This window comes from Maniola hyperantus, chromosome 18, assembly GCF_902806685.2.
Source record: "Maniola hyperantus chromosome 18, iAphHyp1.2, whole genome shotgun sequence".
Lineage (NCBI taxonomy): Eukaryota > Metazoa > Arthropoda > Insecta > Lepidoptera > Nymphalidae > Maniola > Maniola hyperantus.
Window position 1 is genome coordinate 7,485,289 of NC_048553.1, and position 14,457 is coordinate 7,499,745.

Below are 14,457 nucleotides of genomic sequence, written 5' to 3' on the forward strand. Positions count from 1 at the left end.
GGTCGAGCGGGCACTCGTGAAGGAGATACCCTGCTGGTCTAATAATGGCAGGATACGCTGCCAGCTAAGTTTCTCTCTGATGAAGAGAGGAGGGACTTTTCCCTTGGCGGTTCCTCCATGGGGAAGTCATCCGACTCCTCCTCGGGGGTCGCCTGGGAGGTTGTGGGCCGGGTACCGGGCCCTGAGGGGGCTGCAACGCCCACGTTTTTAGGTGGGTTTGCGTGGGACTTGGAGGCCTTTAGCTTTCGCTATTGGGCCTTTGTTTGGACTGTGGTAAACTCCTCTGTTTCGGAGGAGGCCGGTGATGTTTCGGAGTGAGGCTCCTTGGAGTAAGTCGGGATTGGTTTTTGGGCAGATGGCCCAGCTGGGGTCTTGGAGTGAGGCTCCGTAAGGTCGGTCGGTGTTGAGGTATCTTCCTCCATGGCCGTGGCCGAGGGAGGAGATGCCGGGGGACGGTCGTAGCGCGTAGGCGTACGGCTCGGATCTACCTTAAATTTTTCAAGGTAGTTGGGGTCTCGGGTTGCCAGGTCGGCGATGAGAGCATTCATGTCGACGTCTTTGAATATGGTCTGGGGGAAATCCGGGCCCAGATGGGGCCCGGGAGTGAGTTTATCGGGATGGTTAGGGCCCATAGTGGACCCGGTGGCGATAAAGGTCCTCCCTGCAAAGGCAGGGAGGTGAGTACCTACGGTGTGGCCCTGATATGAGTCCCCGCCCTTGGGTGACGGGGGTGTGGACCTATGCTGCGCTTAGTCTAGTGTACTCACGGAACCTGGACCCTAGAATTATGAAATATAGGAAGACGTATGTATATATAGTATATACCGGCATTGAACTGGCAATCGGGGAGGGAACGCCCCGCACACCCGCACAGTGCACACTCACAGCCCCGCGCAAGCCCGGTGCGGGCGAGCGCGGGTAACGTGCGGGTCTGCGAGGCGTCCCCCGCCACATACCCTGATTGCCATCTCGACCTGTCGCGTACTATACACACTAAGGAGCATAGGTATTAGATGTACGAACAGCGCTGCTGTGTCGACGTTGTGCTGTACAGTGTGACTGCAGCAGGAGTGCGGTTCTAATGCGTTCTTGTTTTTTTTGTTTTTTTCGGATTGAGTATGCTGCGTAGGCCCTACGGGCCGCTACGGCGTCACCGGGGAGGGCTCGAAGAAATAATTGGAGAGATTAGGGGGCAACGTCCTCTGAAGTGCGCCTCCTGTGAGGCTTGTCTAACGGCTTAGGATCACGTTGGGATGGATGAGTTGGTTGGACTGGTTAATCCGTACGACCCCGAGGCCGTGGCTTGAGTCCACGTCCGGGTGATGTTAGAAATTGGGCACCTCATCTTCGCCGGCGAAGACGCTGTGATTAGTGTGTTGTCCTACAAAGTAGGATGCATTGTCGGTCATGACTTGATCGTTGGAGTCGTTAAGGACGTGCTTAGGGCGTCTTTTATCGGCAAGGTTGTTGCGATCGGTGGTGTAAGATGCTGCCTCAACTACTAGAGGGTTGGGATATCTGACGACTTTCTCAAAATAATTTTTGGAAATCTGTTTCCCTCCCCCCTGAGTCCCTTTGAAGAAGAACACGGAATTTTTGTCAGCCACGTTTTCACCCTTTTTTTTCGCCCGTTTTCGTCACGTGGTCTATTTGCAACAGCCTAAATAATGTGGCAATATTGACGACCTTTAGTAATTCCCAATTCAAGCAATTCGCCAACACGAAGGCACATAAAGCTATCGGAGGTTATTGGAGCTCGTGCCCAGAGGAGTAAAGTTTCCCAATCAACAAATCGAAAGCCGACGTAAGTTGAATGAGTAGGTTGGTACTTTATCGTCTGTGTGATTTTGTTTCTCTTCTCAAATTGTTTGCGTAAAGCCTTTAGGCTAAAGCTGGGAGCACAGTGGTTACTGTCTCTGAGCATCTAGCCTCTTTACCATCTAAAGAACAAGCTCTAACCTAACTCTATGTCTGCTATGAAATAAGCAAATGTTTCCAAACGAGTGCCCGGACCGGTTCGAACTTGTCTATGCCTAAGCTGCTACAAATCAGCCGCGCAGCTGCTGAATAGAAGCGATATCTCGAGCGGAAGCCGTCGACGACGAAGGACGTCCCCACCCCGATTGCCATCTCGACCTGTCGCGTCCTATAAAAATTGTTGTGAGTGCAAGGTCTTAGATCTCATCATTTGCTCTGCGTTAAAGAGTTTTGTTGTAAAGCACGAGTTCGCAAAACTTAAGGCTAAATAGGTACACTAAAATCAATCAAACAATATTGACGAGAAGAAAACAGTGCACCAACCTTGAACCAGGCCATCGTGGAGTCGTCGTACAACACCACCCACTCCTCCGTCCACGTGTTCCACAAGTACTTCCCTGCAACAATAACGTTTACATTCATACCGCACGCTTGCAGCTAAGCTAGTTCAATATTCGATGAATTCATTTTACGCCATTGTGAAATGGAGTATGAATAGAGTTCATAACTTTTATTGTACTGAATGTGTGCAAATGTAAACCTGCAGGGACCGAATCGATTTGACGACCTCCCTGGCGCAGTGGTGAGCGCCAGGTGAGGTGAGGTGGTCTTATTAGTGGGCGGTCCCGGGTTCGATTGCCGGCAAAGCAAATTTCCAATTTTACTATTTCTAAATTTTCTCTGGTCTGGTCTTGTGGCTTCAGCCGTAGCTAGTTACCACCCTACTGCCAAGCGATTTAGCGTTCCGGTACGATGCCGTGTAGAAACCAACAGGTTATGGGTTTAATAAAAACTGCCATAACCCTTCCAGCTTATGCCGCTTCCATCTTAGATTGCTTCATCACTTACCACCAGGTGAGATCAAATGAGGTGAGGTCAAGGACAAACTTGTATCTGAATAAAATTTAAAAAAAAATGTTTTTCGTAGCGTTTCAATAGTGCCTACCTACCGTTATGTTATCGTTAATAAGTTACGAGTCAAATAACGATACAGTACTTACTACCGCTTTTATAAGCTCGCAGATGTATCTGCGCAGAAATCTTATTTTTGAAAAGTTCGAAAATATCTCAGCCAAACACAAAGTAGGAGGACAAAAGTCTCGTCTTTTACGGCAGTTTTCGCCATATTATTAGTCATCGTGTGCTTGAAGTGATCAATTTTGGTCCCCCGCGGACAAGTAGTCCTTTATAGTGTGAGATTGCCCCCGCCGCGCCAATGGGTAGTGGCCCATCATCGCGCGTTGTTGTCAAAAAAACAAAATCAAATAATTTATTCAAAATAGGTAATAAATTACACTTTTTGATTGTCAGTTGTTGGATTTGTAGGAGTCTTATTTGCATAGCGCCTACAGTACGCGGCAGAAAATATTGTACATCGAACTTTAGAGTGAGATTTCGACTTTGTAGACCGTTAAGTCTCTGTAACTCTGTAACTATATGACGTTTTGTCAGTCTCAACGATAGAGACACCGCTCTACGAAACCGCTATCTCACTCTTAAGGTCGATGTACAGTAAATATTTTCTGCCGCGTACTATAGTGAGCTTTGCCCTAATGGAATAGACGTGCATCTATACTAATTGACCGCAACCATGTTAGTTAGTAAAATGACGCGTTGACGCCAATTTATTGTTTCGATTACGGGTTTCCTGTTTCTGTAAGGGTTTTAATTGACTTTGACAAAAGACGGCATCGAAGTGATCGAATAGTGATCGAACCAGCCATAAACCTGCAGGGACCGAATCGATTTGACGACCTCCCTGGCGCAGTGGTGAGCGCCAGGTGAGGTGAGGTGGTCTTATTAGTGGGCGGTCCCGGGTTCGATTGCCGGCAAAGCAAATTTCCAATTTTACTATTTCTAAATTTTCTCTGGTCTGGTCTTGTGGCTTCAGCCGTAGCTAGTTACCACCCTACTGCCAAGCGATGTAGCGTTCCGGTACGATGCCGTGTAGAAACCAACAGGTTATGGGTTTAATAAAAACTGCCATAACCCTTCCAGCTTATGCCGCTTCCATCTTAGATTGCTTCATCACTTACCACCAGGTGAGATCAAATGAGGTGAGGTCAAGGACAAACTTGTATCTGAATAAAATTTAAAAAAAAATGTTTTTCGTAGCGTTTCAATAGTGCCTACCTACCGTTATGTTATCGTTAATAAGTTACGAGTCAAATAACGATACAGTACTTACTACCGCTTTTATAAGCTCGCAGATTTATCTGCGCAGAAATCTTATTTTTGAAAAGTTCGAAAATATCTCAGCCAAACACAAAGTAGGAGGACAAAAGTCTCGTCTTTTACGGCAGTTTTCGCCATATTATTAGTCATCGTGTGCTTGAAGTGATCAATTTTGGTCCCCCGCGGACAAGTAGTCCTTTATAGTGTGAGATTGCCCCCGCCGCGCCAATGGGTAGTGGCCCATCATCGCGCGTTGTTGTCAAAAAAACAAAATCAAATAATTTATTCAAAATAGGTAATAAATTACACTTTTTGATTGTCAGTTGTTGGATTTGTAGGAGTCTTATTTGCATAGCGCCTACAGTACGCGGCAGAAAATATTGTACATCGAACTTTAGAGTGAGATTTCGACTTTGTAGACCGTTAAGTCTCTGTAACTCTGTAACTATATGACGTTTTGTCAGTCTCAACGACAGAGACACCGCTCTACGAAACCGCTATCTCACTCTTAAGGTCGATGTACAGTAAATATTTTCTGCCGCGTACTATAGTGAGCTTTGCCCTAATGGAATAGACGTGCATCTATACTAATTGACCGCAACCATGTTAGTTAGTAAAATGACGCGTTGACGCCAATTTATTGTTTCGATTACGGGTTTCCTGTTTCTGTAAGGGTTTTAATTGACTTTGACAAAAGACGGCATCGAAGTGATCGAATAGTGATCGAACCAGCCATTCGAACGACCAAAAGCAACGTGAATACTACCCATGTCCATGCCAAAGGAGACCGACCAACTCCCGTACATCGTTAACTTACAAATTACAATCGCAGTAATAATCTTGACAAAAACACAGACATTTCCGTTTTTATTTCTCTATAAGTATTTAGCAACAGTAAATTCAAATAATTTTTTGTGGTTTATCATAAAATAGAAATTTTTCTCAATTTTTTTTGTAACAAGGGTGTGCCCAAGACTGGACCCAAAACTGGTCTCCTTGCAGCCCGATCCTTCCAGTGGTTTGAGCTGTGCGAGATCCGTCAGTCAAGTCAGTTTTTCTTTTATAGTAGGTATACTTAATAGATTATAAAACGTTTGTCTACTAACCGAATAACTACTTACCAAGTAGTACCGATTTAAAAGTCAGAAGTATAACATAAAGCAATAAGACCTACAAAAGCACTACGCTAGGGATTATCGAATTCTGATAAAATATGAACTTCATCAATTCCAGTCTACGAGCGATACAGAAACACGATTTCTAGTGGCATTGTGATTCGTCTATCGGAATAGATTGGTCCTGTATCTCGAACTATTCTAATTTAAATCATTGAGTACGAAATAATAGTGTTATGCTTTGGTAGGTATTTACCTATTGACTGATGCATTCGTTTCTGAAAATCACTCTATCAACTAAGTATCTTTGTGCCAAACTTTAAGATTAGTTCAGCGATTAAGCCGTGAAAAAATAACAAACAGAGAAAAACGGAATTAGCTACTTTCGCATTTATAAAATTCAAAGTCCTGACTGACTGACTTACATATCAACACACAGCCTAAACCGCTGGTCCTAGAGACATGAAATTCGGAGGGTGTATTCTTTGTAAAGAGTAGGTACCTATCCATTAAGTAAGCATAATTTTTGAAACTCCACCCCTAGTGGGTTAAATGGGGGTTTGAAATTTATGTAGTCCACGCGGACAGAGACCCGAGCATAAGCTAGTAATACTATAAACGGTGATAGCCTTGGCCACCTTTCTCATTCTAAGAGGAGATCCGTGCTCAGTAGTGGGCCGGCGATGTGGGTTGATGAAGATGATGTAGTTATGTTAGGGCGTCCCACAGAAATAAAAAATTTGCGCTTATATAATAATTGTGTATTTACCTACTATTAGTAACCATACGATTCCGATCGGCTTGCGGCATGTCACGAATCACAATCGTCCGTCAGAAGTCGTACCCGCCGGAGTGACGAGTGTTGATAACTCGCAATGATTTATGAAATTTGCAAGGGACCGTTTATAATATAAGTTTCCTCAATATGATAGAGATGAAATGCTTTGCGTCGTAGGAGAGTTAGTTTGTTAGGTACCCACTTGTGTTGTGTAAACAGTACCACGCCCTACATAATGAAATAAATACTTACATATTAATAAATAATCCGTCCGTCTAAATAGTCGGTCCGTCTGTCTGTCAGCGGGCTGTATAGCTCGTGAGCCGTAATAGGTAGAGACTTGAAATTTTCACAGAATTGTATTTCGATTACCACTCTTACAACAAATTATCAGAATTTAAAAATGGCCGCCTTGAAAATTTAAAAAAATTAAAATTTGTTGTGCGATGGTACGGAGTCCTTCGTGTGGGAATCCGACTCGCACTTGATTTTTATAAAAGTAACTCATGTGCGCGGAGTAGGTATTGTTACGTGATCAAATCAAAAATTAGGTAATCTGGTACCTAGAAGAACCATAGTAACCGACGTAGCTGGACGAATAACAGTTAGAGGGCAATGAGTGGACAGTCATAGCTCGGATCACGTCTCAAGGCGGTAAAAATTCAGATGTCTAGGTATTTTACTTAGGACATGCGTAGGACATGTGGAGCTTATGCTACGTCAATACTTTAACCACCGCCCGCCTGGTTCGAGAAGCAGACTCTACTGAGGAAAACACAACAAAAAAAACAACTGGCAACAAACGCAGTAGGTACCAGTAAAATATTATTTAAAGCTTTAGCAAGTATTGTGAACATTTTTCTTTTAAAAATTGCAGCGTATTCCATAGAAAATTGCAGTTCTCCTCGTAGTCATTACAGGGTCGACCGGGCCGGAAAATCGCAACTCTCCATACGGGCTTGCGAGCATGTCTATTATACTTAGATACCTACTAACCAATTTCTTTATATCGCCATTTGTACCATGTACAAACTTTTTCAAGGGACGATCATTATATTGCCAAATACCTAATCTTTGATCGTTTTTAGGGTTTTTTATATTCTGTCAATATTCATTCAGTATTTATTAAACAGAGGAGACAGCCTTTTTAGTGGTTAAGACGTTGGCCTCTTATATGGGGGTTCGGAGGTTCGACACCAGGCAAGGCACGTACCTGTATCTTTTCTTTACTTCCAATAATTGACACCTGCAAACTCGTGTGCCTGCAAGGAATAACATCGTCTAACCTGACCATCGTCTGTCTGTCAAGAAAACCTATATGGTACTTCCCGTTGACCTAGTATCATGAAGTTTGGCAGGTAGGTAGATCTTAAGGGGAAAGTCGAAAACCGTGAATTTGTAAAATATCACAAAAAAATTAAAATGTGTTCATGAACAAATAATTTGTGTTTTCAATTTTCAAAGTAAAGGTAACTATACCAAGTCGGGTATCATAATATTATGAAAGGGCCTTACCTGTACATACTAAAACAGATTTTTATGTGTTTTTACGCATAATAGTTTTTGATTTATCGTGCAAAATTTCAAAAATACCCGAGTAGGTACGGAACCCTCGGTGCGCAAGTCTGACTCGCACTTGGCCGGTTTTTTATAAAGGTTAACGTTATAAAAAGCTTGATTTCTTTAGAGATGGGTATTCTCTTAAAATATATAAATAAGTTGGTAGGTATATTATTTTTATGTTTTTACATTCGCCTTTTTATATTTTCAGATTAGCGAAAGATCTTTTGATATACCTACTAGGTAGGTTTGTTTGAGATAAAAAGGTAAAAGAAACGAAGATAACGAGGGATAAAGGTATTTAACATATGGATTTCATCTCATCTCATTTAGATATTATGTAACTTAAATTACCTACTTACCTACCAAGTATAAAAACCGGCCAAGTGCGAGTCAGACTCGCGCGCCGTGGGCCCCGTACTATAGTCGTATTTTTTCGACATATTGCACGGCATTGCATGCGGCATAAAAATAAATAAAAATCTGTTTGGAATGTACAAGTAAAGCTCTTTCATATCGGTAACCCCACTCGGTATAGTAATCTTACTTTGAATGTTGAAAATACCAATATTTGTTCATGAACAGACCTATTTTAATTTTTTTCTTGTGATGTAACCACAAATTCACGGTTTTCGGATTTTTTCTTTACTTGTGCTGTAAGACCTACCTACATCGGCATGTGATTACCTGAATGTTTTATGTGTGTCTAGAAATGTGACCTATGCAAAACTTAGTAATTTAATTAGTTATTTTTTTATACAAAATTAGTTTTATAAGACTTTATCGTAGATTAAATTATTAAATAAATAAATTATTATTTGATTAAATTCATATTCGGTGTTGGTTATAATGACAAAACATTACCAGAGTTGCCACTTTACAAAAAGGTACCTTTAAAGTAGGTATTTCGTTATTATTGAGTAATAAATTAAACTGTTTATAAATCAATGCTTACAAACTATAATTATTAATTATTATTGTGCTACGGAAAATAGCAAGGGCAGTCGCTAATGGCGACCGACGATTGCCCTCCCCCTGCTGTGGGTCGCCTATTTGTCACGGACCGGACCACGAAGATTCAGTTTTTGGTAGACACAGGAAGTGACGTCTGCGTCTTCCCTCGGTCCTTACTTATAGGTACTTTTAAACGTGCGAATTACCAATTAAGTGTAGCCAAAGGTACGCCCATAGAGACTTACGGATACGTGAACTTTAACCTAGATCTCGGACTCCGTCGTAATTCTTTGTGGCGTTTCTTGGTCGCTGATGTGACAAGACCAATTATCGGTGTTGACTTTCTTGTATTCTATACAGTGGCGTGCAGGTCATAGAGGCATAAAAGCACTGCTTACCCTACCATTAGACATGTTCAAACTTATATGAAAGACTTTACAAAAAAAAAAACTTACATAATTAATGTTAAATAATATTGTTAGTATAACATTATTTAAAAAATAATACATAAAATAATTATTATTAAATAATAATATTAATATTACACACACCTCTTCTTCAAAAACTCGCGCACGCCCGTTCAAAACGATCACGAGCGGTCGCGATTGTGATTGCGCGGTCGACATCGGACGAAAAAGCTGAGGACCGAAATGCTTACGGCTTACAAGAAAACGTTTATATGTGTGACACAATTCACCTCGAAATCTGTTAATGTGTGCGTCAAATGACCCGTCGTTAACGGGCCCAAATAAGCAGTACTTCTGTCCAATCACAAGAGAGAAATTTGTATCAGACATATTGTTTTGAAAACCGCGCGTGATTTAAATTCGTAAGTTCATGTAAACAAATGAGTATTTTATCTATTGCTATAAAAACTATATTTATTATGATTCTCTACTTTTTCAATGTTGTTAATTTATTGATATTATTTTATTTTCCATAAATTTAAGTACGTTTTAAATTCTAAGAAATTATAAAGTTTGTTTTTTGATTTTGTATTTTCGCGCCGTCTCCGGCGAAGTGCGCGCTGCGCGGCGCGCGCTTTCTGTTGTCAGTTTGGCACTCGAGCTGTTTTCAAGAAAGTTTGTTTGTTTTGATCGACAACAAGAATAGTTTTCTTTGTAAAAAGTGAATATTACTTGCAGGTTATGTGTGTGAGATCTTATTAGTGTACCTAGTGATAACAGAATGATTAAATTGGTATTGTTCGCTAATCAATTTAACAAGCGTTGGAAATGTTGAGGTTATTATATCTCCGGTTCAGAACTTTTTCGAATCTAGGTAAGTAAGTGATAAATATAATCAATTTAGGGTTTGTTTTATATACTATACACGATCGTTACCACAATAATCAAAATATTCTGACGTAGATTTACAGAGTCGATTTAATTAGAATTCCATAAATTTGTATAGCTTACCTAAACAACTAACTACTCCTTATAATGAACAATCTGATTTTCTTTTTTAAAATGAACTATTGTGTTTACTTAAGGACTTGTACCTATATTTACCTATTAATTTAACAACCTCATTTTTAGGGTTCCGTACCTTAAAAGAAAAAACGTAACCCTTATAGGATCACTTTGTTGTCTGTTTGTCTGTCAAGAAACCTACAGGGTACTTCCCGTTGACCTAGAATCATGAAATTTGGTAGGTAGGTGGGTCTTATAGCTGGTATTAGGGGAAAAATCTGAAAAACGTGAATTTGTGGTTACATCACACAAAAAAAATTAAATTGTGGTCATAAACTAAATAATTAGTATTTTCAATTATCAAAGTAAGATAACTATATCAAGTGGGGTATCATATAAAAGGGCTTCACCTGTGCATTCTCAAACAGATTTTTATTAATTTTTATGCATCATAGTTTTTGAATTATCGTGCAAAATGTCGAAAAATTGTGACTGCAGTACGGAACCCTTATTGCGCGAGCCTGACTCGCACTTGGCCGCTTTTTAGGGTTTATTAATGTCACTCTGCTGTCTTTCTATCCGTCTGTCATGGGTCCCTAGCTCCTAGACGAAATGAGTTACAATCCTGAAATTTTGGTATTTGGTGTAGAATGTTTAATTTTTTTTTATTTTTTTAATGCCTACCCTAGCTTCAAACCTTGTGACCGCCACTGATTCTATAAGTTAGTGGTAGACTGTCAAAATCAATGTTTAATCGATAGCAACACTAATGTAAGAACAACTGCGTCAATCGCCCAACCTAATTGCATTTCATCTGTAAAGGTAATAACTGGTCAGTCTACGTATCATAAAATATTAGAAGAGTTTCCGGAAATTACTCGTCCGGCAGGTACGTTACGCATCATACCACACAGCACTGTACACCATATTCGCACGACCCCTGGACCTCCTGTCTCCTGCCAGCCAAGGCGCCTAGCGCCGGATAAATTAAAAATCGCACGGCAAGAGTTCCACACAATGTTGCAGATCGGAACAGCTAGGCCGTCGGAGAGCCCTTGGTCATCCCCTCTACACTTGGCTCCCAATAAAAACAACGGATGGCGCCCTTGTGGTGATTACCGGAGGCTGAATGCCAGGACGATCCCTGACAGGTATCCGATCAGGCACATCCACGATTTTGCCCACAGCATAGCTGGTTGTAAAATTTTCAGTACAATAGACCTGGTGTAGGCCTATAATCAGATACCTGTCAGCCCCGAAGACATCCCGAAGACCGCGATAACTACGCCCTTCGGGTTGTACAAGTTCCCGTTTATGACATTCGGTCTCCGTAACGCTGCGCAAACGTTCCAGCGATTCGTAGACGATGACCCGGGGACTCGACTTCTGCTACTGCTATCTGGACGACTTCTTAATTTTTTGTAAAAATGAAGTCGATCACCAAGAACATCTTCGCCAGATATTTGGTAGGTTGAAGGATTTCGGTATGCTTATCAATACATCGAAATGTGTCTTTGGCGTATCGGAGGTAACATTTTTAGGACATCATATCTCCGAGAACGGAACTAAGCCACTTGATGCAAAAGTACAAGTGATAAAGGATTTCCCACAGCCTAAAGACATCCGTCAACTACGCAGGTTTTTGGGCATGCTTAATTTTTATAGGCGGTTTTTGCCTAAAGCAGCCCAAACGCAGGCCCCTTTGCACAATTTGTTAGTTGGTGCGACTAAGGGTTCTCAACCTATCAATCTAACTGGCGATGCACTTCAGACCTTTCAGGACTGTAAAAATAGTCTGGCCAACGCAGTATTGCTGGCACATCCCAACTTTCAAGCGGAGCTCGCACTAGTGACAGACGCCTCGGATGTCGCTATCGGAGCAGTTCTGCAACAAAGAAAAGGTGAGGATTGGGAACCTTTAGGTTTAGGTTAGGGTTTAGGGTAGGTAAATTAGAACTAATTCCTTCACAGCAGAAATATTCCCCATACGATAGGGAATTGCTTGCGATCTATGAAGCAATTAAATATTTTAGACACATGCTAGAGGCTCGACATTTTGTGATCTATACTGATCATAAGCCAATAAGTTTTGCTTTTCACGAACGGAAAACCAACTGTTCGCCTAGACAGTATAGACACCTAGATTTTATAGCACAATTCACCACCGACATAAGGCATATTTCTGGCAAGGACAACGCCGTAGCCGACACCTTATCTAGAGTGGATGAACTTCATGCTCCCGTCAGTCTTGAGTCTCTAGCAGAATGTCAACCTTCAGATCCGGAATTAGCGCACTACCTTAAAGAGAAATCTTCTCTGCGTTTACAAAGGACAAAATTACCTGGAAGTCAGACATTCGTGTACTGCGACGTCAGTACATTGACTCCCAGGCCATTTGTACCAAAGCAGCTAAGAAGACAAGTCTTTGAAAGCCTACACTCCCTCAGCCATCCAGGCATCAATGCAACTGCCAAATTAATAGCAGAGCGCTTCGTCTGGCCGGGCATTAGGAGAGATTGCAGGTTGTGGGCACAATCGTGTCTGTCTTGCCAACGTGCAAAAATAAGCCGACACGTGTCCGCGCCTTTAGGCACAAACAATTTGCCTCGCGCACGTTTCACAAATATTCACATAGACATAGTTGGGCCCTTACCGCCTTCAGAAGGTTACCGTTATTGTCTGACAGCAGTAGACCGTTTCACTAGATGGGCGGAAGTCATACCAATAACGGATATTACAGCTGAAACAGTGGCAAAGGCATTGCTATCGGGTTGGATATCGCGCTTTGGCAGCCCAGAGTCTGTCGTCACAGACCGCGGCCGCCAATTCAAGTCAGCTCTGTTCAGCTATCTGGTAAAGATAGCTGGATTCGAGCATAAAAGGACAACAGCATACCACCCTTCTTGTAATGGCTTGGTCGAACGCTTTCACAGACAACTTAAAGCATCTATTGTCTGTCACGCAAACAACAAGTGGACTGAGTCTTTACCTTGGGTACTTCTTGGAATAAGAAGTGCTTTTAAGGAAGATCTGAAAGCTTCTTCGGCCGAGCTATTATATGGCGAACCTTTGAGGCTGCCGGGAGAATTTTTTCACTCCTCTGCAGATGGTACAACTGACATAACAGATTTTACGGCCCGCCTACGTTCTTTTGCCGAGAATTTACGGCCCGTGCCAGCTTCACGCCATGGCAGAAACAAAATATTTGTTTTTAAAGACCTGGCGACCACGGATCAAGCCTTCATTCGAGATGACGCATCACGTGGTTCGTTACAGCCTGCCTACACAGGGCCGTACAAAATATTATCTCGGAATGAAAAAGTTTACACTTTGCTGGTCAATGGCAAGCAGGTAACGGTCTCCATAGACCGTCTTAAACCAGCTTACTTACTGACCGATAAAAGCGACTCCACTCCAAACGAAGATGATCAGCCACAGGAAAAATGCAACCTTAAAGGCTATCAAACTCGTTCTGGCCGCCAAGTCAAGTTTACAAATTTTTATCGCCCTTGACGGTCTCTGGGGGGTGGTGGTGTAGGCGACATATTCTACTAATTACTACTAACTAACTACATATTATAATAACATCCAAATTAACTTAAAGTAACTTATTATTATAATTAAAACCTGTTACTAAAATTTATCATTATAACTTATAGCTAATACTTATAAATATTAATATTAATCTAAACCTTAAATCTAAATAAATACACACATATTATTTCCATACAAGATGTACTTGCCGGCCGACCGAAAGCAAAGCTGACCGTACGATTGAATTTTACATTTTGCGATAGTCATTAGTACCTACGACAAAACTAATTACGCGGCGCATGGTCGGGCGGCCGTCGCGATGTATCGTTTATAAAATTAAACCAGTGTGTGGCGGCATGTCCCCACAGCGTTACACTTACATTGGTGCATTTTTATTTCATCCAACTTCCGCTTAAATACCGTCCGTAAACCCTCAAAAACCATAGATTGATTGGTTGATTGATTGATTGATTGATTGGTTGATTGGTTGATTGGTTGATTGGTTGATTGATTGATTGATTGATTGATTGATTGATTGATTGATTGATTGATTGATTGATTGATTGATTGATTGGTTGATTGATTGATTGATTGATTGATTGGTTGGTTGGTTGATTGATTGATTATTGATTGATTGACTGATTGATTGATTGATTGATTGATTGATTGATTGATTGATTGATTGATTGATTGACTGATTGATTGATTGATTGATTAATTGATTGATTGATTGATTGAAGTACTTCACTCGATCAAATAAAACCTTGAAAGAAGCTAAAATAAAAGTCTAAAACGAATTATTTAATACTAAAATTTCTGACTTGGCACATAGTTTTTACATGGAAATATTTGTCTTTAAGTACTACAGAGAACCTGCTAAATTTTGGTTTTCAAAAGGACTTCTATAATTTATTAAATTCAAATTTAACGTTTGAAACACAGAATTTGAACG

At 41.2% G+C, this 14,457-nt stretch overlaps 1 protein-coding gene across 1 annotated transcript in view; it reads right to left on the bottom strand.

Annotated features, from left to right (window-relative positions):
- Window positions 1-14,457, bottom strand: part of LOC117990468 (uncharacterized) — a 76,914-nt gene that overhangs the window by 35,226 nt on the left and 27,231 nt on the right. The window contains exon 4 of the mRNA XM_034977923.2: window positions 2,302-2,375. Coding sequence (XP_034833814.1) covers window positions 2,302-2,375 — 74 coding nt within the window. The remainder of the gene's footprint in view (window positions 1-2,301; window positions 2,376-14,457) is intronic.